Below are 27,946 nucleotides of genomic sequence, written 5' to 3'. Positions count from 1 at the left end.
GCTGCCAGCCGGTGCCGCTCCCGGGGCTCTCCGGACGGACCCGCTGGGCCCCGTCCCGCCGGCCTTGGCCCGCACTAAGCGAGTGCCGGGCATTGCTCGGCGAGCTCGATACGGGCTTCGGCGTAAAAAGTTTATTGCTCTGGCAGAGTTGCGTCCTGCAAGAATTAAAAACAAAGCACTTCGCGTGCTGTAAAAATAAAATTAATTTATTGACGCCTCGAGGCGCTTGAAACAGAAGACGGTGAAGATTGCAACTCAAGTTTTAACATGAATCAAGGTGAAAACGAGTGCTTGGAGAGCGTGTGCCTCGTGGTTGTGCTGAGCCGTGTCAGGTGTAGTGAGCGGCTGGGCGGCCACTTGGGGAACCCTCGTGGGGGCCGCAAGGAGCGGGCTGCCCGGAGCGACTGTTCTGTCTGCCTGTAAATGGGCCAGCGTGGTCCCCTCTCCAAGGATTTCTTCTTAGGATTTGTTCAAATGCAACGTTCAGATGATTTCAGCTTCTCATTAAACAAAACCATTAACGATTTATGTCAATGTTTTGTGATTGCTTGAGACTGTGGTATCTTTTTCCTTGGAACAAGGGAAGACTACAGCTCTCTGTTTGTATTTAATTTCTGTTTAACAGTTCAGGAAGCTTTCGTTTTGATTTTTTCCCCCCCTTTAATGTTTTAGTGAGAAAATTTGGCCGTATACTGTGAAATAACCCAATGCTGAAACTTTATGATGCCGGTTTATTCCACGCTAATAAATTCTGTTTCCAACTTCTGTAATTATTCAATACTAGCCTGGGAGTGGCAGCAGTGAGCACATTGCAAAGCATGTCAGTTTTTTCAGGCTTTACAAAGTTTCGCTAATTATCCTTTCCCCTCTTCACCTATAGTCATTTACATTTTCTGAACTGAACAAAGTATTGATGATAGAAATATCCTAGACTCAGCTTAGAGCAGTTACTAATAAAAGAAAAAAAAAATGTCTCCATGCAAGAGAGGTTTTTGCTGGTCTTTGTCTTTTGTTTTTCTTAATCTAGAATAATTTTATCGACTTTCAAAATGTTTCACCAGATTTTTTTGAACTGTCTTGTTCAGGTGGCCCAGACAAATAATCTCCTCCACAGGACTCTGTCGATTTGGAAGTAGAATTGACTGCTGCTGGGGCTGGGCCCGATTGTCCTGGGGACAATGCCAACGTGAGTATCGTTGCTGCTGGGGCTTCTAGTCACTTGTAGAAAAGGCTTGTACGCACCTAGTCACATCTTTCACACATTCACACACATTCTTACAATGCAAGGCGTAGGCTTTTGCACGTGTGAGTCTGACTTACTTAGAAGGATGTTGTCACATTAAAATTCTGTCTATTATTAACAGGGCTAAAAATGATTGCAATCCAGTAAGGTAGACTTTAGTTAGGGCAATGAGCATTTGGGAATTTCTGTTTGGTTTCCACTTCATTTCATGCTCTGGTCTAATAGCCTGACATAACACTATACTGTGTCATGTTACAAGCCCTGCAGGCTGAGAATATTTGCATCCAAGAAGGAAACCCAAATTATTGGTATTTCTCTTAGAAAGTTGACAGAAATGTTCCAGTTAGAATTAAGTTCAAACATTCTTTCAGTAACCCCAAACTAAGGGAATAAATCTGCCTGACAGCATCCTTTTAGTGGGTCACACATGGAGAGAAACTTCTCGGAGATTCCCACATCTATCTAGAATCTTTGATATGATTGCAGGATAACCAAGTAGATAAGCATCATTAACTACATCTTCGAAATGTATTCTGTGGTGGCAGCTAGCACTGTGTAGAAGTTAAATTTGTTAGGAGTGTCATAGAGACCTCAGCTTGTTAAAATTATAGCCTTTGATATTGGAAACACTCGTGTTTGTAACAGTGCATACATGAGTGATATCCCCTAAGTTTTTGCAGGAGTGTACCTATAAATACTGTTACTCATTTTTAAAAATTTAAATGCAAATATCTGTAAACTAGATAATTTTCTGCTAAGCCATTTTAAAAGTAAAACAGGTATTAAATACTTTAAGTTGCTTAGGGCTGTGGCTGTAGGTGGCAAATGTTAAGAAAAATATAGAAATAGCATTAGCAATGCAACTACAGACTCCCAGCAAAGGTTTTGTTCAAATCTGTAAACAGCAAGACAGGCTTATTCTTTCCCAAGCGTGTTAAAAGCCCACAATGTTTAATAGTATGTAAGATGACTCGTAAATAAGCTATAGAAAGTACTTCTGGAATTTAATATAACTTCCCTGATACTGTTTTTTGTTACAGAGTTATCAGTCAGATACCTCTCAAGCCATACCATGAATCATTTTGATTTTTAGGGCTGTAACTAGTAACAAGTAGTCTTTCCCTTAAGCTGAATGTTTATTGAGAAGGAAGGAGAATGTGAAATAGGTTGATTGAGGCTACTCCAGAGATGATAGAATCTATGTCCTTCTTTCATAATGCAATTTTATTTGAAAATCATTGAGATTTAAATGTTTGAGGCTATGAAGCCTTAACTGGCAAGTATCAATAATTCACGTTGTTTAAGAAAAATCAACCAAGAACAAAATGAGAAAACCTCAAACACTAAAAGTGCTTCACTGTGGCCCTTTTCTTAGACAAGTCATCTCCTGTGTTGTGACCATAAATAGCAGCTTATGTCTAGGTGGAAGTCAGCTTCTTACTATTACCAAGTCTGATTTGGGGTTGCATTTTTATGATCTTGGGAGACAGGAATAGCATAAAGTGGTGCTGTCAAAAGATTCATATCTGAAAGTTGAAAATAAGTCAAAAATAATACTACACAGAAAGTATTTTTTATTTTTCACTCTGAATTGTCAGTAAGGTCATTTGTAGTGCCATCTTTTTCAGATACCATAAATGGTCTTCTTTTAAGGCTAAAGCTAGGTGAATTCTCACCTCCTTCCACTGCATTTTAGTCCATTATTCACAGATTTGTTCTCCATGGGCATTTCCAAGAAGTGCAGAGATGGATTTTATGTGGTCATCTCCAGTAGTTGGGACCAGACTTTCCAAAGAATACAATTATCACTTTGGTGTCTAAATGCATTTTTCCCCCCTTTTTTTCCCACACCGGGTACTAATAATTCTTGAACTGCTGCTTCAGAAGAGTCACAGATATTTGGGTGAAGACCTTATTTAAAAACTTAGTACCACCTCCTCTTTTTTTTTTAAGTGGGAGACAAATTTTTAGCAAAATAAAGCAAGAAAATCTGACCCAGTTGTGGGTGGTGAAAATTCCAGTCATATCAGAGAGTGGGAGATTACACAAAATGAAAGTGAATCTTTTTAGTGTTTGCAGCCAAACAGAAAAACTGTAGTCAACCCTCCACCTTGGGAATGTGGCATTCAGTATGAAGGATTAACCTGGCACAGAAGGCAGCATTCCTGGCCTCAAAGGAAAACTTGGGGTTTTGCTGTACAAAGGGATATTGCTGAGAAATTTCCAAAAAGCCAAATACACAATTATTTCTCCTGCTTTCTCTGTGGAGAAAGGCAAACCTCTTAGTTCCATCCCTGAAATGAGTGGCATAAATGCATATCAGACTTTTGCTACTAGGTGTACATTGTCTTTGTAGTTTTTAGAAGAAATTGTATTTGCACAATGAAAGCAAGTATAGAGTCAGGGTTAAAAGTTAGTAGTGAGACCCGCTTTACAAATGAGTCCAAAAATCAAGCTGTAAATATTCATGCAATAATGCTGAGCTCTTTATTAGTGAGATTGAACTGTTTTTCTCAAACTAGTTTGAGCCATCCTTGGTATGCCTGCAAATGCTACAGCACCTTTGGACTCTCACCTGCTTACTCATGCATAATTTACTATGTAGGCACTAATTACCTCTGAATTTATCTTTCTAATAACAAATGTAAGGTGAGAGCCATGCTGGAGCCAGAACATAGCAAGAATATAGGCTCCAATACATGATACAGTTGCCTCCATTTACAGAGATCTCTGAACCATGGTGAGCCATGGGAAAGTGATCACTGACAGACCTGGATACATTTTCTGCTCTCCAGCTGAGCTGTTCCACATAACACGTTTGGGCGTGACTTCTGCCCATAGCTATTGAGGAAAAAAAAAAGTGCTTGTTTAAACAAACTGTGTGATTTAGGGTAATGGTTTAAGCCTGTCTATGTCAGTGCTAACAGTGTAGGAGTGCGGCACAGCTGACAAGCGGTAACTCAGTGCTCCTGATCTTCCATTGGTAATCCAGCCATACAGTTGCAAATGGAAACTGTGTTAGCTAAAGTAGCTTTGGTGAAATGTGGAGTAATTCCTTTTATGTCCCTTTGACTGACAATGGAGTGCACTTAGAACATAATTGTGCTTACTGCTGCTTCGTAACACAAGTCAGCATAACTCAGTTGTCTTTTTTTTGCTCTTACAAACATGTAGGAAGAAGTTGAAATCCATCCCTCCTTTAATTCACACACTTCCTTTAAAACATCCTCTGACTCTTATTAATAAATTACACCGATTAAGACTAATACATGTAAGGATGTGCATATAGGTCTAATCTGTCTGTAAACTTGCTTCCAAAGCCTGTGTCAGCTGTAACAACTCAGATAGTAGAAATAGTCTCTCTTCAGTGACATGAAATTGTCTTCCCAAATGCCCTTTCCAATTCCAGCAAATGTACTTAGAAGGTGCCCTTCCTACTGAAATAATTGAAAACTTTGAAACAGGTTGGATTTTTTTTCTTTCTTGCAGTTTATGAGCACCAAAGTGAGGTTTATGTTTAGGCAACTAGATCCATTTTGAGATTGATAGAAATATAACCATATTTTCAAAGGTGCTGAACACACATAACTCAAATGCATTGGCATTTCTTTGTCCTTCTAAACTGAAAATCCATCCACACTTATTTAGTGGCCTAATATAGATTTAGAACTGTGACTATATTCCATCACTAACATAACTAAGTCGCTTTTTGAGGTTTTGATGTGGTATATAAACCAGGTCTATTAGCTTATTAGTTAAACCTGGTGTGTAAAAAGGCTAATTTGGATGCAGCAGAAACGTTTAAGCAACAACTCTTAGTTCATGTGAAGTAACCTCATCATCGGTAGAGTTGATCCTTTACACTGATGGACCCACAGCACCAGTAATATTCCTGTTGAAATTAGTAAAAAAGTTGCATGTTGTTACCTAGCCTGTGGGATTTACCTGTACCTTAATATGTAGTAGTTGGAGTAGTAGCTGTAAGTGGGAATAATCATACAAAAGCCTACTTCTGTGAAAAATGGTATGTTGATAAAGTACCTGATGAGATGTGTGTAAAAATAGTGCTGTTGTCTTGCATTTTTATGTGTTATTGTGTACACAGCAAAACTGTAACCCAGAGAAAAAGTGAGAGTAGAAAGAGTTTCTTCTGGATTTCTTCTCTCAGAGTAGGGAGTTTTGACTTCCTGTGATAGAGTGTTTTTGGTGAGAGGAGATAGTAACTACATTTTTAATTCATAGCTCTTTTTGCATTGTAAGGCTACACTTGGCAACTGTGATACTGAATGTGTTGTCCTAGCTCAAAACCCGTTCAATGGTTTTTAAAGCATACAGGGAAAACCAAGTTGAGGCATGCATCATTGCATGCATCTTGCACACTTTCACTTTTCTTTGTGCCAACGGAAAAAATTTGCCTTATGAAGTTGATAATTTTTTTTATTTTTTTTTTTTTTTTTTAAAACGTGGTATTCAGCATTAGTTTTCATGGTTTGAAATGCCTGGGGGAAGAGAATTTCTAGCACTGGGAGGGCTGGAGCTCAGTTCTTTGGGCTGGGTGAGAAATGTCAACTACAGAAGAGAAAACAGTTGTGTCTGTTCCTGTATTCTAGCTACTGTAGTCTAGGAGACCTGCTGAAGCCTGTCATCTCATCTCCCTAATATGATCATTGTGACAGTATTCTGCAGGGATAATTGTCTTCCTGAGTGTTTCTCAAGCAAAGGATAATCTGGGCTTTGTCTTGGTGTCTCTGCTAGGTCAGAGGTAGGCCAAGAAGCAGAGGAAAATCCCTGGAACTGCTGCTGACTGACCCTTCCTGATAACCTGGTGTACAGAAATCAGCAGTGACTATATACTCACATACTGAGCTCTGGAACGTGGTTAGCCTATCAGAAAACTAAAATATGGCATAAGAAATGCACTCATTTCATGTAGACTTATGTAAGAAGTAGTGTAAGGCTTTTTATTCTCCAGTATGGAAGTGGAAGTTCTTCCCTTCAGTTTCCAACAGGCCATACTAGGGGTTATCGGAAAAATAGTGCTTTGTGAACATTTTTGCCACTAATCCATCTTGGGTCCCAAAAAGTTATTCTTAGAACTAATGGTCTACCTGCCTTGCTTTTAGCTGGCTCACAAATATCTCTGTAGCTCTTTCAAAAGCTATAAAAATGTGTGTGTCTTTCAAGAACAAGATACACCTGCTTTGTACTTGGCTGCATGTCTGTCTGTAATTGATTTATATGCTAGTTATATGTAGTCAAGGTACACTAAAGGTGTAGTCTGCCTTTTGCTTCAAGATTTCAGCTGCAGTTTAACAGCCAAGAGCTGTAGAAAGAGATACTACTTTAACATGTTTAAAAAGTTAAGCAAGATTATTTTTTTAAAAAAGAAAAGCAATATAAACAGGCTTGAATTCTTATTCTGGATTACAGTTTGGACAATTCCTTTGCTAGAGGTGATGGCAAAAATTATTCCTTTTGCTGTGTTCGCATATGAACAAAATAGAAGGTTGGATCTGCAGCTTCTGTAAAAGGATGCAGATCTACTGTCAGATCCTCTGTTTGCAGGAGTCTGCACGATTTGTTGGAGTCAGCAGAGGGTACTCAGATTTTTGTCTGGTGGACAGAAAGTTTGACCAATAAGAGATGCTTAACAGAAATAAAATCCCACTGAATGTGGATTTTACAAGTAATTATGTTATTTGATTACTTCACTCATTTCAATGTTGAATTCTCCTTAACCAATGACAAAGATTTGAGAAGGGGTAGTGAAGATGAGTGTGCTCTTTCAGAGCATCCATCTGTTGTAACTCCATCTGCTTATCTTCCTGTTCTGAGTGTTCTACCTAGGGAGCAAAACCAGAACAGGTCAGAAAAGTAGTTTCCCACCACCTTAGGCTAAAACCATGACAACTGGCCTAAAAGCTTAGGGACCCAGCAATCAAGAAAGTATATAGTAAAATAGCCCATCCGTAAAAGTATGTCAAGCCATCAGTTTACACTTCCCCTTAGCATTGCACCATTAAACCAATGTTAATTGAAGGATGTCAAGTTAGCATTTAGTTTAGTCAAACCTAGTAGAAAGCTTACTATTTCCGGAGGTTCTTAGGAGGACCTGCAGGAGAGAGAGGGGAACTTGTACAAGCTGATGTAGGGGATGCAGGCATAACCAAATGCTTTGCTGGGAACTGTGCATGCTGCTGCCTTCTTACAACAGTTGTTAAGAAACTTACAGTGTCTATGCTGCTGCTCCTCTCCTACTGAGCTTAAAGACTGTGCATCTGTACTGTGCAATCTATCTACAGAGATGCAAGGTGGTGGGACTTGGGGGAACAGGTGGCTGTGCTCTCATTGATGCCTAGAAGGAGATTTTGTATAACCAATGATCATGTTGATGGGAGTTTACACATATCACCTTACACATCAATGGGAGAAGAGGCCATAAGCTGTTTAGGACTTCTGTTTCTTGCATGTAACAATTCTTTCAGTGGAAATGGCAATTCTGTATTGTCCAAGAATGCACAAAAATAAAACCATAATTTTGTCAATAATGAGCCGATAACTGGCTTCCAGGAGGCAGACTCACTAGCAGAAATTTTCTTCAAGTCAAGAGAAGCTTTGTTACTGAATCTGGGGTTGCAAGAACACAGGCTGTATTAATGCATCATGTTGACAATGTTTAATTAATACTGATATGCAGCATGTCTGCTTCTTACAAAATGACCATTTTTGTGCATCCCTGGTACTTTTCAAAGAAAAGACATTTTATACAGAATTGCAATACCACTTTAATACTACTATGCAAGGAAAAAAAAATGAGGTTTTGCTATTTTTATTCAGTTGTTTGGTTTTTTCTTTCAGTTTAGAAGCTTTATGCTTTTAAAGCAGTTATGACTTTACTATGTTAAAGATACAGTATCCTTTTCCACTTGGCCATTGCATCCCTCCAGCACTTCATACATAGAATAATAGTTTTGTAGTCCAGGTTTTCCCTTGGAAATCTCAACAGTAACATGATCTGACCATTTATGACTGTAGTATATTTGTATTTGGAGCTTCTCTGAAAGCACAGCAAGAACTTGGGGAGCCTCCCTGCACTGTAACAAATGATAAGGGACTTTCTGGTTAAAACTAATTTAAACCAGTGTAAGTTGCAGTCATAGCAAACTCTTAAGTGTTGGTCACATACTACTTAAAATACAAAGAGCTGCTGTTGCTTAAGTCCCAGTCGTTTATAATAAGGCTATGTAGCCTAACAAGCTATGCTGCCAACATTAATTTTATTGGCAAATAAATTGATTTAAAATAAGCCTGAAACATAAATCTGTGTTTCCATCTTACTTAACTTTTGTAGCGTATCTAGTTTCATATGGTAGTAAGAGCTGAAAAGGTCTCTAAGCATTAGTTTTAATTTAGATGACATTCAAAATTTAAACATTATAAAAAAAGACTAGTAAATTTATATGCCAGCAAGTTTATTGATTGCAGATGTTCAGATACTTATAAATGGGTGTAATTTTAATTACTCTCAAATTAGCATCCAGATGCTAACCCTTTATGTTTGCTCTGCGGAGACGCAGCATTAAAAATATATACCTATATTTAAGTGAAAGGATACTGTCTCTTTAAGAAAAGCATTTATGTTCTGTTGATGGAAACATTGAACCTAAACCTTGAAACATGAGCATTTTTACAACTATGTACCATATGAAACATGATGTAGCTCTTTGTTTGATTGAATAAGAATAGCATCACGTCATTACATTTAATTACTCCTATGTATCAGAATGTGTTTGTTAAATCTCATAATGAAATACTGTTGTAAGGTATTTCCATTTTTAAATGTGTACCAGAATTTTTTTTTATTTCAGAAAAGCTCTGAATGTTGAATGTGTGTAAGTCTCCAGGAATGTAACAAGTTGATAAAAACCCCAGCCAAGCCCATCCTCCTTACAGGAAAAAAAAAAGCTGGACTTTCTTTTTTTGGATATTTGTTTTGCAGCTTTCTACGTCTTAAGGCAGAGAATAGCCAGCCTAAGGTGCCAGCCCAAAGGTTAGCTGAACATATTTCTTGAAATAATTTTGGTAAGGTTATGACTTATGAGTTATGGCCTCTAAGTCGTAAGTTTACATGAACACTATAATACTGTGACAAGAAGATGTAGATGCTCTATTTTTTTAAAAAAATATTTATTTATTTTTAACATTTGATCTGGGGAAGATGAGGGGGGAAGGAAATTAACAGGGCTGTTTTATCCGTCACCTATCTGATGAGATATGTATTTTCTAAACTATTGCACTTTTCCCTTTTCATTCTTTTCCATTTTCTTTATTTTACCCTCAAGCTCTGGGAAATATTTTTTCCTTTCTGCAAATTGTTTATACTCCCAGCATCATATTTACAAGCTGTCAGACCTAGGAGGCCTAATTTGCTTTCACAGCATTGAATTGTGTGCAGTGGGAGGTTAGTTTGGGATGGCTGAAGCGGTTATTGCCCCCCGTTGCCTGCTTTGCACCTCCACTACAGGTTGTCATTCCCACAACAGGGAAACTTTACAGCCCTTGGTCTACAGCAGTGTGCAACCTGGCATGTTACGAGTGAAATGAAATCAACGCTGGCTTTCATTGGTACCCAGGGCGGTAGTCTGCTGGTGCTTAGGAATTGCTGTGTCTTGTTTACCTATCCCTGTGGCGGGAGTAACAGTCTTTAGAAAGAGGGGCAAAGCAATCAGGTGTTCATCTGTCCCTGAAAGTCAGCTTTGTTACTGTGATGCAGACGTTACTCTGCTGAAACCAGTGGGCGTTATATTCTAATAAATAAAATAGCAATAGTATCCAGTTTGTTTTCTGCCACCACACCTAGAGACATCATAGTCTGCTTGTGCCTGCTGGAATTCAGTACACACAGAAAGACTCAGGTAACAACAGGCATTTGAGATGATAGAGCACCATTCTTTAAGCAATTACGAGCCACTTGAAATGCAAACATGGAAAGATTGACAAAACCTGAAATAATTCTTGCCTTTCTAATTTTGCATTGTGCTAGATCAAATTTTTACTGATTTTTAAAAAGACTATTTAAGTGCATAAACATTAGATTAACTTTCACTGACTTCATTAAATCCTGTTGATTTCAGTGTTACCCATGCTTAAGTTATGCATACTTTTAAGTGCTGTTCTGAATAGCAAGGCATTCATGAACCAGGGTCTGGATTTGTCCATGCAGTTTAGAAAAACATTTGGCAGCAGTCATAGCCAAGCAAAGAATTCACTGCAATCAACAGCCCACACTGGTTGCAGTTTGTCATGTTAATGTGCTGTTACCAGAATCATATGTGCAAACTGAGTAACTGATTTACCCAGGCAAATGTAGTAGTTGTGCATGAAAAATTAGGAGCCGCTTACTTAATGGACCAGTATGTTTTAGATAGAAGCTTAAGCATGCGTTTTGACATTTTTTATCATGAATGTTACAAATAAGCGCAAGTAATTTGTGAAAAAATATTCAGGCATTAGATACTACTGTTTTATCTGATATTATCAGTCTCTAGTTACAGAAGTTGATCAAGGACCCTTATTATTTTTCAAAAAGCACAGGAATGTTTTGCCTATGAAATGATCTGAAAATTAATACCCAGTTGCCCTAGTCAGGCTTATGAAGTTCTGCAGCCATATGTTTTGACTGCTGGTACACTTATTTGGGAAGCAAAGTTATTTTTTCAGAAGTAATTCTGTACTGTGAGTTATGGGTATGACATGTTTTTAACACCTGCTGGTAACTGTGTGGCAGGTTAAGCTTTATGCATTTTCCTGTGTTTGTATGTAGTTGAGAAAAAAAGAAATATGTAACTCTGAAAGAGCCGCAGTGATTTATTTTACAAATTAGCTCATACCTTTGGGATCCTAGATTGAAATTACCGTGAATAAGGGAGATTTATTTTTCTTAGTGTGTCCTTATGCAATTGCATAATTTGCAAAGAATTGCAAAAAGTAAATAGAGGCAGACATGAGCTGAAGCTGGCTATGAGGAGGAGAAGTATAGAACTTGAGGTTGTAGTCTGTTAGCACCACAAGAAAAAGCAAGCCAGTTTCAGATGAAGGATTAAGTTTAGAGGAAATCTTGGTTCACCAACATGCAAGTCCTGTTATAAAGTTGGCACCGGGGGAACATAAGTAGCGATTTTAAGATTGGAAGCCTGTTCTGCATTCAGCAGTGTAAGAGGATCCAATAAAGGTTTGTGAAGCTGAATAGTATGTAATCATCTCTAGGCTGATGCACAAATTACTTTCTGTGTTTTTGCAAACTGAATTTTAAGGAGCTGGGATTTAGAGTCAGAATAAATAAGGGGCTATGTGTTATTTGGGAAGACAGGACAGAAACAAGGCTGTTCAGGCAGATGGTCAACATAATTTCTTTCAGATGCAGGTATTATGAGTATTTTTAGACTTCAGAGAGGTGAAAATAGAAGTTCAAGGACAGGTTGGACATCTGCAGTCTGGCATTTTGAGGCAGATTTTTGTTGAGAGATGCAGAAAGAGCAATTAAAGACTTTGAGGGCAACTTCTGTCAATGAAACCATCTTGTGGGCATCATGCATGAAAGAAAATGCAAGGAATAAGAAATAAGTATTAAGGAACAGAAATTAAGAGGCAAAACAGAGAAAAAGAATTTAAGAATTATGCACAGAATTCTACTCAAGGCTGTTTAGATTGAAACTTTGGAAAACCAAGGAAGAATTAAACTGGTAGTGATACTCCACGAAGAAAGGTCAGGGATTTCCATTGCTAGCCACAAAGAGGAGTAGTTAGGCAAGTAGGAACCAGGCAGTGCAACTGTCTGGTTAGGATTCCACCGAACAGTATTTGGTAATAAAAAACCAAATCATTAACATTAAAATTCTATATGAGAAGAAATAGGGGGGACAGCATGTGGTAATCATCCATACCCTCAAAAGGTGGGCGGTGTAGAGCAGAGGAACTGACAAAACCTGGAGGGGACTTCCAAAGCACTTCTGAGGCAACTGTGTGCAGGGAGAAAAACACAGATTAAAATTACCCCCCCCCAACATTATAGACCCCTAATGAATTGATTGTGTTTTTCATTTATAGTATTTATGCAACAATTAAAAAATAATAATTCAGAATGATTAAGTCATGCTCAGACACTACCAGTAGCTAATAGTAGCTGGGAAGATTGGTGGCTTCTGGCTTTTATGTGAGCATAACATGCGCTAACAGTACATGCATTTCACCAGAAATTCTTTCTCCCTCTTGCTCACACTTGAAAAAAGTTCCCAACCCTAAACCCAAGCCACTCATTCATGTTTCAATTCCTTGTGTTATTTTTACAGAAAGTTTAATTTGTCCTGAAGTTTAATTGAAACTTAAAATGTGGTATTTATCACCTTATTTTGGAGGAAAAGGTAGTTCTTGCCAACCTTTAAAATAGGTACTGTTAGATTTATGGCCAAATAAAAGGCTTTAGGATACCTTCTTGACTCCATTGAAGTTGGTGAGAACTGAGACAGAGTAAGTCTTCACATCTGGCCCAAAAAAAGAATGAAAGATGATCAAGCTGCAAGGAATAATCATGAGACCAGAGTTTATTTACTGATATCTCTTTTATATATTAGGCAACAAAATGAAATGGAAAGTTTAATTGTAGTTTTATTCTATGGCCTAGATAAATAATCAGCAATTGGCTAAAGATGAAAATAGCTGTGTTTAGGAGATTTATTTCTGTCTCAGTCCACATTACTATGTGATGGGAGTGCCAGTTTAAATGCTTTCAAGAGAGGAATTTTTTGAGAAATGGTAGGTCATTGTTGATACTGATTCAATAATGAGTTAGCAATCTTTTTTTAGTGGCGCTTTTCTTATACAAGTGTACTTCTATATTCTTTTTAAACAAGCACCATTATAAAGAGTAGGAAGTTTTTGCTTCTCTTTGGCAACCTTTTCAGACTCTTACCTTCTGGCCTTCATTGCCTTGAATGTGTAAGAGAGTGACTTTCTCAGCCTGGTGTAACTCTCCACTGTCTACATTTCCTTCTTGCGTAGCAGACTGAAGTCCATGCACATGACTTCAGTCATTGTAAATGTGAGTTGATCAGAGGGAAATGGTGTTGTGTTGGTTCTTGTGGTCAGTTGTGGGGAAATTTTCAATTGTCAAGATGCAATGAATATTAGTTAGGAGGCTTTATTCTCTACTACTTATGAGTCTATGTTAAAAAAATGGGTAAGCTCTATGTGTTTGTGTGTGGGAAGAGCAACTGAAATATTCTGTCCCTATCTCTATCCCCATCCCATCCTATCCTATCCAGAATTTTGTAAGAGATTGAGTAGAAAATTCAAAGAAAAAACCCAGTTACATCAGCATACATAGTGTATGCCTAGACTCATACCAAACAACTGAAATAATTGTCTTCTGTTAAAAGAAATGCTGAAAGTCAGGCTCAAGTTAATTTTTATACCTGAATCTCACTGTTGGCCACGTTCAAATGGAGCCCTTTGGGAGTCAGTGAGTATGTATGTGCTGCTGTTCAGGGGCAGCTCCTCCTCTGGAGAAGGGAGTATTGGCAGGGTGCAGATGGCAGAGCCTGAGCCATGACACCCCCCTGGGCCTGGTGACTCTGGTAGAGGTTGGAGCAAAGGGCGTGTAGATGTTGCTGGTGGAACCCCAGCCAGGTGTGCAGGCTGGACTGGACACCGTCTCTTTCTTATGTCCTGAGCACTGTGCAAATCCTGTTTGAGTGAATGGGAGGATGTACGAGTTGCTTGGTGAAGTTGGCTTGATTCCCGATCGGAAATGCTGTGGGATGTGTCAGTGGTGTTGGCAGAGCTACAGATGTTGCTAAGCTTACTGCAAAGTGCTTCTCTTGTGTATAGAAATTCTTCACTTGTAACGTTGTATTGAATTTCAGTAGCTGTGTATAAAGAAGATGCATAATACTTAAGTAGCCAAAGTGCACAGAATAAACAGGATTTCTTCAAGTACAGTGTTTGGCAGCAAACATAGGTTTCAAATACCTGTTTAATGAGTAGAAAAGTAATGGATAGTGGTTTGCTAATCATTAGGAAACTGTCCTTGTGGTAGTAGAGACTCTTGAGCTGTAGACTGCTGTGAAGCTGAGATGTCCTTTAAGTGAGACTTTTCAAAACAAGAGAGATATCTGTCATGTGACTTAAGTGGATTTCTTAATTATATCTTGAGACTAGGAGGTAGACGAGAACAGGAATTACCCACCTGGATGTCATACAAGATATTAAATACTGCATCATATGGTGCTGAGTTTACTGAGATGTTTTGGACTAGATGGTCTCTTGAAGATCCCATAGATCCAATTGCTAGATTTAATAACATGGCCTGTTACATGTTTCATATCTGTAGACCACTGTATATTATTTGTTTAAACATATGCTAATACATGATTTTTGTTCTGATATGATATCTGACCTACTTGGTTAACAGAGAATTAAGCAAAACATCTGATTCCTAATACAAATGTATTTGACCTTCTGAATTAGAGGAACATTTTCATTTCTAAATGAAATGAACATTTCATTACCAAATTTTATAAGGCTTTTCATCTTTAAGTATGAGATGGTTTCTTCCTCTATCTGAGTTGCTGCTAATTTATAATCTGCAATTGAGGGAATGTCCAAGACTTTTAAAAACTCAGCTAAACTAACATAGCCACAGGTTCAGTTTCTCAACTGTAACACTTCGCAGCAAGTTGATGTCATGATGCTTTGTGTTTTTTAAAGAATAATTATTATGTAACTGAATCCCACTCCACAATATGGATTTTCTTGAGAGTGCCATTGAAGTTTCATGGAAGCTTTCAAAAACATATTTATAGTAATTTCTGTTTCTCTGCTGTAGTTTAGATCACAACTTTATCTTTTTGCCCAGTGACTTCAAAGTCATGATGTTGGTCGTCATAGTCTGTTTTGCCACCATCACCTCTAATTAGACTTGGGTCTATGATGTCAGGAATATGAGTCTCAGTGTCTAAATGAGCTTTTACACAAAGAGGATATTTTTTTTTTCTGTTTATGACCATAATGATTAAAAAAGAATTAATTGTTTTCAGGTACAATGTTCTAGAAGTTTTTCATGATGTATCAGTTGCTCTTCAGTCAAATCTCTCCATTACCCAAGGGCCTACTTTTTGAAACATACCTTTTAGTAGTCTAAGCAGTCCCTTTTCCTAACACTTCTGAACCTGAATCCCTTTTCTTTGTCTTTTGATAGTGTTTACTGGAAAAAAAAAATTTCATTAACTAGAAACATGTCTCTGTTGCCTTTTAAGATATTTCTTAAGACAGTTTTCATAAAGAGACTGTACCATCACGTTAGGAAGATCTGTCAAGAGCAGTGCTGTAGATGGAAAACAAAGTTTTATGTTCTCAGGGCATATCACTGGCCATATCTATACATATATAACATTTAAACAAAAAATGTTCTGATAATAAAGGGCAAATGAAGTCCTAAAACTGAAGCAAACTCTTTCTATGCTAACAACTGCTTCTGTGGATGCATTTGTGGGAATTGCCGATTTTGGATTATTTGAATCATATGGAAAAGATTTTAGAACATAAGAGATGTGTTTGCATAGTTCATCCACAACCAAAACTAATCTCTTGTGTCTGTTTCAATTTTGTTTAATTCAGCCCTGTTGAACATCTTGGCTAGAATGCAAGCTACATTTCTGAGTGCGTTCTGACAGATTTTTGTTAAAATATATCCTTAATACATCCAGTTTTATGATACAGCCTGTTGTCAGATTAATTAATATTACAGCTGGATCTTGTTAGTTACTCTGCAAATTCTGAAAGATACTGTTAGTTTAGAAAATAAACTTAAAGCCAGGGTAAATAGTAAATCCTGATTACAGGGTATTCAAGTTATGCCACCCTCTGATTTCTGTCTAATTTGTGTCCGTGTTGCTTAAACAGTAAGCTCACCAGAATTTTGCATCTGCATTTTGTCATATAATGATAAACTGTATTTTAAAGCATAGTAAATACTTCATTTTTCCAGTAGGTTGAAACAGTATGTTTAGTAATAGAAAGATGTTTCTAATAAAAAAGACTTGGAAATATTATTTAAAATTTTCAGCTGTGAAAGGGTTTCCAGAGTTATGCAGGATTTGTTACCCTCTGAGAATATTCCTGTTATGAAGTTAGCTAATCCTACATCAGTAAAACTACATTTGTGCATGAATTCTTATACTTCTTAAGAAGCAATTGTTTTATTATTGAAGTTTTTAAAGTTTGTTTTATGAATTTTATTTGTGTTATATTGAGAGTGATACCAAAAAAATGTCTTCCTAGATAGTATTTCTTTTAGCTCTGTATTTATACTCCATTTGGAGAATTAGAAATTACCTGGCAAATTTGGCTCTGTAAGCAGAATACACCGTAACTTCACATTCTGAGACTATATCTGTACCACAGGTTGGGTAATAAATGCTTAAAATTTTCTGAGTAGAATGACTTGGATGAGTGCAGTGATAAAGCAGCATATTACAGTTGATGTTGCTTTTGCTTTTACTCAGTCCTTTTTCCCTCCAAAAGAACAACATAAAAAGTAATTCTCATGCCAGAATCCAAATACCCAAAAGGGAGAGATTCAGGCAAAACATTGCTTAATAAGGGAGTAAAGAGTGTTACCTTATAGAGGAAAACGGTGAATGTGGGGATCTGTGCTACTGCTATGGCTTTGTTTGTCGCCTATGATATTGGAGTATGCATTTTCTGTATAGCTGTGGCATATTCCAGATTTACCAAATTTAATGACATGAATCGTAGTACATACATACATAGGGCAAGTGAAGGCCCATTGCCTACTTGCTGATTAGGTATTGAATGGGTTTAATATCGCAGAAACAGCACAGTGTAGTGTTGTGCAAAGACTACTGTTAAGTATCTCACTCTTCCTATATGTATTGGGGTGGTGGCTATTTTTGGAAGTGCGCCTGATCTTTGAACAGTGATATTTGAGGAATATAACGATGCTGAAGGGAAGTGCATAAATGGTACTATTTGTTAGGTTGTTGCCATGTTTCAAAGTAAAGCGCTGTCAGCCATGACTGAAGTGGAAGGATAATGAGTATTCCTCTATTTACAGCTATATGCCAGCCAGGATGCAAACATGGTGAATGTGTTGGGCCAAACAAGTGTAAGTGCCACCCAGGATACACTGGAAAAACCTGCAACCAAGGTAAGAAAGTGAAGTCCAAGTAAGATAATTTCTTCATGAAATCGACGAAGTATTGTTAATCCCTCTCTTGACAAATACTGTGTGTGTCACCTGCATTTATAGGGTAGTGAACTCATATACCAGGTCTGTTACTGCGTAGCTATTCTGATATTGGGACTGACGCTTGTAGAGAGAATGGTATCATCAGTGGGATAACACAGGGAAAAAATTGCTTTCATTGAGATGAAATCAGTGAGTTTAATATAAAGGATGCATTTACATGCTCTCCTGAATCTGAATCAAATTACTTTAATCTTGTGGTCAAGAATGTTATTTCATAAAGTCACAATTTTCAGATTTGGTTATTAATATAATATAATATAAATTATAATATAATAATTTAAAAAATATTCATGCATTCTCATTTTTGTGTTTCTAATCCTGAACTAGCTAGGTAGGAATAAATTTTAGTGCGTATGTAATAGTTGGAAATGTAAAGGTTTTCTTACTGAATTATCAATAGAGTTTCATTGTGCTATTTTTGCCAAAAATATCTCCAAACATGTAATGGTATAAAGATCATAGAGTATAAACAGAATTGTAGTACATGATTTATTAGATTTTGATGCCTAAGACATGTTCACATACAAAGATATCTCAGTAAGACGGTTTTCTTTTCCAGTTGTCTCAGCCTACAGAAAAAAATTCAAACATTTTCTGAGAGTGCTGAGAAAGTATGGTAGAAAACTGTGACATTCAGAACTATGTTGTTCAGAAATGTACCTTGATGTTTGCTAACCTTCTTTTGACATGTTGATTTTAGAGTGAATGATTTTATTTAAAAATAGATACGTATTTATTCTTAGATTTATTAATCCTTCCCAAACTGGTGTGGAAATGAAAGTTGTATTTATCAGTTCTGTTTTAAGCTTAGTTTATTCTGTCATCTCTCAGATTAGCCTGTCTCCTTTTTCCTTTACTCGGGCTGACATTTTAAAGGATGGGTTGTTACAATTTTATTATTCTACACCTGTTTTGGTCAGTCTGGAACTTTTTTAGAAAACAGTGCAGTGAGCTAACAGTTGTTATATGTATATGTAACAGTTTTTATTTGTACTAATACCTTTAACAATATCAAAAGAATGCTATGCAAATTGCTGGAGGCAGCAGTCTTAATCTCAACTATCTGCTTTCCACTAAATGCTAAGGAAGGAAAAAAAAAAAAGTGTTGATAAATGATTAAAAGAAGCATATTAGGCAGTATTGATCAAATGTTCTTGCATGGTATTGGTGGCAAAGTTGCCATGGCAGATGTGAGGTTTCCGAGGTGCCTGCTGACTGTGGTGTCCCAGATGTACACCAGTTCAGGTGACTACAGCCTATAGCTATTTTACTATATGGTGAGACCCCTGAGCTATTTCTGGGGTCAGGGTATGCGTTCTTCCCATCTGTTGGTTCCATGTTTAGGTGAGACTTGAAAGTGCACAGTGGATGCGGAGCCTGCTTCTGCTGGGAGAAAATACAAATTGCACAGGATGAGTGTGACTTGTGTTGTTATACCTTAATATAGCACCCGTCCTGTTCAGTCCATGAGCCATCTTTCTCATTTCTGTTGTAGAATCATAATTAGTAATAACAGAAAGTAATGGTGTTGGCAGAAGAAATGGTGGAGTTTGCCTGCAGAGGTGGAAGTCTTTCTAGGATGTATGATGATGCCTGGGTACTTGTCCTTTTCTAGTGGCACTGCAGCTGCTGTGGCAATCCAGACCTTGCTTTAGGTCACTCAGAAGTTAGGATTAGCTGTTACTTCTTTTAAGTATGTTGCTATCATCAGCAATTCAATTGCAGTGACTTTGCTCGAGAGCTAACCATGTGCTCTCCCTACAGCATTCAAATCTCCTGAGCAGCTTTAGTGTTTCTCTTCTAGGTATTTGATCCCAGTTTTAGAGCTGTAACCAGTTAAGAAAAAGCTAAGCAATGTGAAAGAAAATACCCCGTGACACCTCTCTAATTTATAGTGATAATAACAGAACTAATACTTATTTCGAAATGTGTTCATCAGAAAATTGATCTGTTCTTCAATAAGGTCTTTGTTCACAGACGAATACAAATGGTTGAAAACTTGTGATTTTTGCTAGTAATTTAAGGCATATGCAGGTTAACTTCATGTGGCTGGGAAAGGTTTTCTTCCTGCAAAGAACGTAAGGCTGCTCTTCTGTAACTTGCTATCTTCTAACCTTGTTTGTTCCAGGAACGTGATGCAAAGTTTTCTACTTTCTCTTTCTAATACAATTCTTGCCAGCACTTTATTTATATATATATATATATATATATATATATATATGTGTATTTTAATTTTTTTAAAATGATGAAGTAATGCATATTACAAAGATCTGGTAATTTCATTTTTACTATGCCTTCTTCCCATCCTGTGAAGATGAGCAGCCATATACAAGTCCACCTGGTCAGAGCAGTGAAGCACTTCTCTTCCTCCCTCTGGATCATCATGCAAGAAATATAGCATCAAGGGGTGAGATGGACCTGTATTTCAGGTGGCGTGCTCCTTCTACCTGCACGGCTTGAAACAGTAATACAGTTTCTTGCAAAGGGGTTGGAGGGTAATAGATGATGGCTGCAATGCAGAACCTGAACCTGCAGTGTCATTAGCATGCAGAGCAAATAAATTATTGCATTTCCTTGATGCTGTGCACCTTTATTCTGAAGAGACTTGACTCTCCACCATACTTATGATTACAACTTGCTTTTGTTACTTTCCTCTGCTCTTCTTTCAGGGCCTGCACTTTGTTTCTGAATTCCCTTTTAAAGTGAGAGTGATAGGAATTGTTTATCAGGTTAGATAAAGACAAAACTGTGATTTACATAAAACTGGAAGTTGAAGAAAATGAGGACTGTTAACTTCTTCATTTGGCAGCTGTTCATTAATCGGACTAAGTGATGTGAAGAAAACTCTCTTAGGGTGATATAAATCTCCGGTCATAAGTTTGACATGATAGTGTGATGATGATAGTTGCTGGAAATGAAAGCTGATCTACTGTTTTTTTCATTTAGTTTCTGATCCCTGGTCTACTCTTTTCAAAATCTGAGTAAATTTGGTATTGAATATTTGACTTTTTGTATTGCCTGATCCAAGTTAGATAATAGGCAGAAAAGGCAGAAAAGGTGTGAGTGATGTTTTCTACAGAAGCTAAATAAATACCAGTGTATTGCATCTTCCTAGGAGTTAGTGCCCCATTGTTAATTGTGCCCTAAAGTCAGTTATTACCCAAGATCTTGTGTGGTGCCACGCAGTAGTCAAAGAAGTCACATCCAGATTTGTCAGCATAGCACTCTTGTCATTCCCTTACATTCACATTTTCATTTCATTTCTTTAAAAATAAAATACTTGTGCTCAGCAGCCTGTGCTTATGTTACAGACCTGCTTTCCATCATGCCCAGAACTGTCAGTCTGCTTTTATGTACAGTGCTGTCTCATGTTATTTTGAAATTAAGAATACTGTTTTTTGTGACTGTACAATTGTAGGCAACATGGGAATTTAAGTGGCTGAACAGTGAAATTCTCAAGTGCAGGACAGTGAGTGGACATTCCTGCAAAGAGATTAAAGGGATTTGTTAAACTTTTTAATAGTGTTGGGCTTTATATTTTTAATTCCAGTGTGAGATTACAAGTGACTAAAAGAAACGATACTTTATTAGAAAGAAAAACAATGTAAGATTGTTATTTTTATTACTCCTTGAGTTTAGCTGTTTTCTTATTTCCTCTTCTGATTCATGGACATTTATACTGCTTGAAATACACAACTGATAAGTAACCAGCATTTGTTCAAGAGGGTATGTTGCTGTGGCTGATTTTTTGACTGCTAACATTAGCCTGAACCTGTTCTTGAAAAAATAGACTTAACACACACAAAAAGATCAAGTGTATAAATGGCAGGAGTGTTTCAGCACTACCTGAGTCCATGTCCAGTACATCTGGACTCTTCTTAGAGAACCACGCTGTTACAGATTATGGGTGCGTGGAGGTGGCTCGAGAGAGCTGTCAGCATCTTCATACAGGTCTTTACATAGAACCAGTAGGACCTGCCAGTAACCCTACAGTGTGCCTCCTAGGAAATGAATGGTGCTTGTCGTGCAGTTTCCAAGTGTGTGCTCATCTTCACTAGTGAAAAGAAGTTGCATTGTGGGGAAGATAAGATGGGCTGTGAGCAGTATGCTCTAACACACCTAACCTCTTTGCAGGCTGACTTCTCTCTTAAGCAGCCACACCACTGCCAGTACCTGTTTTGCTAAACAGTAGCATTCAGTCTGACTCTGCAAGGTTAAAAACATCTTTCTCTCAGTAGTTAATTTCCAAGGCAAAAGTGAAAACCCATGACACATGAGGTTTGGGCTTAAGTGGAGTTGTGCTAACAGCCTGGTTTTGCTGCCTTGTGACCTTAGCTTTCTGTTACATCAGTCAAGGTTAAAAAATTTTACCTTTATCAATGCACAGCCATTTTACTTTCGGGATGTTTTTTAAAGCTGTCAATCAAAACCTGATATTGACAGCATTTGTTCACAGGCAGAAATAGAATGAAGACAGTAGAAATAATTCAGTAAAAATTCCACAAATGCAAAGCATGTCGTGATATCTTAATACAGTTGATTGCACCTACTTTTTAAGATCAGGTTATTCTTAGCATATGTTACTAATAGTGTCTATTTGTCAATATTAGAGCTTTCATTTCTGTACTAAGAATATTTTTTACCAAATGGTGGTGTAGTATTCAGAGTCCTTAGAGAAAGATCCAATTATTTAAAGCTCATAATGTAATCTACTTTATGCAAGATGGTAAATTGAGAACAGTCATAAATTCTTACTGTTTTCAACTTTGAATCTGTGGTTGTAGCTCTGGAAATAAATGGAAGACAGTTCTTAAGGGTAAAGTCTTCAGGAGTATCTGAATTTAGGAGCTGAAGCGCAGTGGGATGTAAGCACTAGAAGTTAACACAGGCACTGTTAAAATCCTGCCCTGTCAGCTTAATTTCATCCTTACCTTTCTTCATTAGGAGCCTACTTCTAATTAAGTATTTTATACTTAGCTCTGTCGTGCATTTATTTTGTAAAGTGATGCTTTTTGTACAAAAGAGGAAGAATGCAAATATTTTAGACTTAAGGAAGTTTTCTTTCTCTTCAAAATGACTGTTATCCATAAATCTCAGAATAGTCAATAGTGTGGACTCTGTGGGGATACTTTTATGAATTGAAGTTAAACTCTAACAGAGTTTTTGAATTTAACAATGACTTTTTTAACAGATGTGTTGCATGTGTAATGAATAGGTTAATGTAGCAATAATGTCTGTCAGGAGCTGCCTAATTGTAGTAAGTTTTACAGAAGAAAGACAAAAGCAGCTTTTTGTGCTGGCCGGAGAAGTTTGCCTCCCAAAATGCGAGCTTTCACCTGTTTATTACTGATCATTTTTGTACAAAAGTGGGTTTTTTTACGCAAAGATTTTCACAGTGAAAACTTGCCCTTCCCCTCTAGCGTAATCATCTGCTGCTTTTCCATCTGACCTGTGAGGTACTAGATAAATAGTCACAACTCTTAGCTGAAGATCTCTCTTTTTCAGTAGAAAATGTACATCTCTTCTACAGCTGTTTCTCTCAGACCCAGCAGGTAGATTCTTGTGATTGTGGCATTTGGTGCATGCTGGGAAAAGTATTTTCTAGCAACTCCAGAAATGTTTTCAGACTTCCAAAGAGTAGGAGTTGAACAGGGATGCTCTTTCTGCAACGTGTGATCTGTAGGGAGACTGTGGAGATGGTCATCACTCCTTGTTTGTCAGGCACAGGTCCAGCTCTTACTTTAACAACTCCTCTCTGAAGTCCTGCCTACACTCACCTGGTCTTCCTCACAGCTCTAGGAGCAAATGTTTCCCTTCAGTCTTACTAGAAACATCTTGTTGAGCCTTCTGCAGGAAGAAAGGGAAAATCATGTCCCTTACCACTACCCTCTTATCCTTAAACCTGCTGATCTTCCCAAGGCCTTGGAAAATGAAGTTAAAAAAAAAAGTCATACCTGTCAGTTAGGGGAAGTGTTGTGGGGAGGGGCAAATACCTGTCTGCATGATGCTTGCTCTCCCTTGACCCTATGAAGATGAAAACAAAGTAGGTCAGAAGACAACAGATGTAATGATACACATAAACACTGTTCAGAATTACTGACTTCATTCTAACCAGAGCTATATTTGTCTTTCTGTTTAAATGTCTTAACTCTGAGTCTTTATATCTAGTTCATAGAAAGCTTGTGTCATCTCAGCTGGCATTTTATAAAGTGGCTACTGTGTTCATGTGTCTACCACATGGTAGGAGCCCCAAGGCTTAGCTTTCTGCTACATGAATTAGGGAGTGACTTTTGATGAGAATGCGCTTAGTGGTGGAGACGGCTTTTTGAAAAGTTCCTGGAAATAACAGTGACTTTCTTACTGTAACAGACCTCCAGACAGCATTATGCAATATTAGAGATAAGGGTCAGTAACTCAGTTGTTTAAGTACTTGCTGGCTGGATTTGTGAATAGATTTATTATTTTCACCTTTATTGCATCTTTACTCATAAGTACACAAATAACTAAGTAACAAATTATTCTGGTTTACTCAGATAAAACCAACAGACATTCTTGGAACAGAATTCTGAAGGAAATGCTCACTAAATCTTTTCTTCCTGTTAGAAGCCTTTTCTACTAATATGAAAATTGTATGCTGAATATTTTCAGTAAGTCATGAATTCTGTATTAAATTGTAAATCTGAAATAGTAGCCTTCATGGATAGTCCTTTGCAAATATCATCTTTTTTTTTTTTTCAGTATGTTCTAGATAGTAAGGAATATGTTTTTTCTGTGAGATTGTTTAAAGTATGTTAGCCTCAGCTTTCCTGCCTTCCTCTGCGACTAATATTGAAGCATGATAGTGAATCACTGAATCAGTATCAGAATTGCTGATAGTGATTGCAGCAGTGACTTTAGCTTTCTCCTTTCTCCTCCTCCTCCAGAGTTCTGGCTGGTCCTGGACATGATATCAATGTGAATAGGGGCAAGATGTGGGCAGCCTGAGCTTGTGCATTCCCTAGTGAAACTTCTGTTGGCAATTAATCTAATGCTAATACTATCATTTCTGAACAGATATCTGTGAAACAGAAGAAAATATGCCACTTGGCTGGAAGGGTGAACAGTGCTTCATGCAGGATGTTCTAGACACTTGCTATCAGCTGCACTGCGTATAAAAAAAACAATTGCCATATTTTTCCTTCTTCCTCCAGGAACTTGAGCTAGTAGTTTTTTCACACATACTTTGTATATTTTTTTTCCCACCAACTTTCCTTGTACCCTTCTTTTCAGACCTAAATGAGTGTGGACTAAAGCCACGGCCGTGCAAACACCGATGTATGAATACCTACGGCAGCTACAAGTGCTACTGTCTGAATGGCTACATGCTTATGCCAGATGGAACGTGCTCAAGTATGGCAAGGCTTGTTGCTTTCTGTTTTCAAACTCCTCAAGATCCCTGCTTGGGTTTCCCTGGGAAGCTTCTATGAAATGAAGATGAGTCCCAAAGTAAAAGATTAATCGTGCTGGAAATGAGGCAGTTGCACACGATGAGCTTCTTTCATCTAATGAAATTAGGCTGAACAAAACAAGAGCAAATATTTTGGGTTTTATTAGTTTTATTACACATTTCCTTAGAAGCATTCTTCAGTGCTGTAAATCACTGTTAATTGGCCTTCAAGGACAAGTGCTTGCAGTTTTCATTGCAGCAAGACACCTGCAGTTCTGCTGTGTTACATCTTTATGAATGTAAAATCATTAAAGCTGCAGATGTTGGTTGTTTGACTGGTATAAAATTGTACTGTCATCTCTGTGGAGATCAGGTTCCTGCTTGCTCCCATAAAAGTGGATATTTAGAGTGTCTGGACAGAGAAAAGGGGAGAGAAATTACCTTTAATTAAAGATGTTCCTATTTTAAAATGGCAGTACTGTCCAGGAAGGTTTGTAGTACATACTGGGCTTTATATTCCTCATGGAGGCTGCATTCCATGACACAACTTGCTACAATTGTAGTGGGTTTCTTTTTTTCCTTTTTTTTTTTTCTTTAGAGATGCAATTTGTGGAAAGAAAAAATTTACTGCAAATGCATTTGCTCTTTAAAGCCTGAATGGATACCTGTCAAATTCAACAAGCATTTTTCCACTTCTGTCATAATTACATGATGTCTTAATTCTCCAAAGTTTTTAGTCATTTTCTGGTACTGATCAGAGTACTTATCTAAATATGTTCAATTATTTTTCCCTAGATGCCCTTTCTTGCTCGATGGCAAACTGTCAGTATGGCTGTGATGTCCTGAAAGGGGAAGTACGCTGCCGCTGTCCTTCTCCTGGACTGCAGCTAGGGCCTGATGGCAGGACTTGCATAGGTAGGTGATCAAATGTAAATTTAATTTTTTTCTCCAAAATGATTTTATCATTCCACTGAATGCCATTCAAGAGAGTTTATCAGTTGTATTTAGAACACATTATACATGAAGTTTAAAGATAGTTCTAAAGAGAACTGGGATAGGCACATTGCTCAAGTGCTCTCAGGTGATCTGTCAGAAATCACTACTGTTTTCCTCCATTCCTGCAAGTTTCACTGACTGCTTAAAACTCACACAGGCTGCTTTGACATCCCAGTCCTTGGCCCTTACACTGCTGTTACTGGGGCATTTTAAACTATTGCTAATAGAGAATCCACAGTACCTGCTTGCATTAAAAAAAAAAAAAAAAGAAATGGGGAGGTCAGCTCTCCCTCATACTCAGCAAGATGGTGCCTAGTCTCAGAGAGAAGAGGGTTAAATTAATGGAAATTATTAGGACAAGTTGAAGGTCTGTGCATGCTCCCAATATTAATGGGATTGAAGCTACTGTCTGTCTTCCATACTGTGAAAACTCCAGATTAAAATAAACTCAGGAATTCAGACTGTGTAAAAGTGATTTTGTTCCCACATTCGTAAACATGGAAGAGTGTTTATGGTTAATCAGACTGTATTGTGTCATAATCTACTGTGGTCTGAAGAACAGCGTGACATGTGATTTCATTAGTCATTAACTATACATCCTGAGTGGATATGATGCTCCAGTGGTTTTATTATTTATATCCAACGCAGTGCTACAGTTCCATAACCGGTAATAATACTTGCCCTGAAAGAAAGTAAGAGAATGTGGGTGTCCTAAACATCTATTTGTGCATTATGGCTGTCCACAGGGAAGGTGGTTCTCCAAGTTGCTGACCCATGTTGACCAGCAATTTGTTGGCAGAGCAAGAGACAGATTCTAGATCTTCTGATGTGAGAAGCAGGTTCAGCTCTAAGTCAGAGGCTTTCTCAAGTGCATGATTGGCATGTTTATGTATGCAAAAGAATGGGTAGAACAGGAGAAAAAAAACCCCACCATTGTCACATGCTGAAGGTATTGAATTGTGACTAATCACACTGTGGACATTGTGGCAGGCAGAAGTCTTTGGAAGAGACTTGTTCTGTGCTCTAGTAAGCTGAGTGATTCTAAGTATAAATTCAGGAAATTATACCAAGTAAAGAAATTTGCTAGAAAAAGACTTGAAAGATTCTCCTAGTGTGCATTTTTATATTCAGGCAGACTTCATACTCTGAAATAACAAAGGTGCACTTTTAATGATGAAGACTAGCACTCAAGCCAATTAATTATATGAGGCTCTTCCAGTTCTTTGGTGTAGTTTTCAAAAAAACACCTTTTCCCCAGAAAGGTGAAGAACTATGTACCCATATTTCAGTTGAGTGTGCATCATACAGATTGATCTCATAACCTATTTTAAAAATTTTCCACAAAAATTTCAGAGCAGTCTTCTACAATACAGAGAAAATAGTCACAGCAAGAGATGTCTGTCCTTCATGGGTCATAACATGATCTACTCCCCTTTTTTGGTAAGAAGTGATTGTGACATGCACCCTTTTTTTGTTATTTCTCTTATCAAGTTTGAGTTGTACTAAAACCAGTAAATACCTCCACAAATTGAAGCTATCTGGAACTAAGACTGTGCATTTTCCTCACGTATGTACAAGCCCATTGCTGTTGGGGAGGTGGTCAGCTCCAGTGAGGGTCTGGGTATTGCTGCAGTACAAAGAGAAATGTAGATGATGGTAAAAATATTGAAGCGTACATTGGCTGCAGCTCATGAAATCCTTGTTTGAGGAGAGTTTGAAAGACAGCTGGGAATGTAATGTTTATTTTTAGCACAGGTGGAAATTCCTCTAGGCATTATTCTATTCTTAGTTTAACTCATGCTGATCATTCTTTCATTAAAATGTTCCTTCCAGACAATCATTAAAGAGCCACCAAACAATTTGGTTGTGAAGGCAAATCATACAAACTAAATAATAACAAATTGAAAAGTAATTCACCAAAGTATGCAGTAAAAATATGGATTATTTGACAAAT

General features: G+C 37.6%; 1 protein-coding gene across 1 annotated transcript in view; it reads left to right on the top strand.

The window, feature by feature from the left end:
* Positions 1-267: 267 nt before the first annotated feature.
* NPNT (nephronectin) overlaps positions 268-27,946 on the top strand; it is a 51,600-nt gene continuing 23,921 nt past the window's right edge. The window contains exons 1-7 of the mRNA XM_026847929.1: positions 268-419; positions 1,086-1,186; positions 9,243-9,293; positions 17,376-17,468; positions 19,885-19,977; positions 24,840-24,959; positions 25,792-25,911. Coding sequence (XP_026703730.1) covers positions 268-419; positions 1,086-1,186; positions 9,243-9,293; positions 17,376-17,468; positions 19,885-19,977; positions 24,840-24,959; positions 25,792-25,911 — 730 coding nt within the window. The remainder of the gene's footprint in view (positions 420-1,085; positions 1,187-9,242; positions 9,294-17,375; positions 17,469-19,884; positions 19,978-24,839; positions 24,960-25,791; positions 25,912-27,946) is intronic.

Source organism: Athene cunicularia, assembly GCF_003259725.1.
Source record: "Athene cunicularia isolate RWA chromosome 4 unlocalized genomic scaffold, athCun1 chr4_part2, whole genome shotgun sequence".
NCBI lineage: Eukaryota > Metazoa > Chordata > Aves > Strigiformes > Strigidae > Athene > Athene cunicularia.
This window is presented reverse-complemented; position numbering and strand designations above follow the sequence as displayed.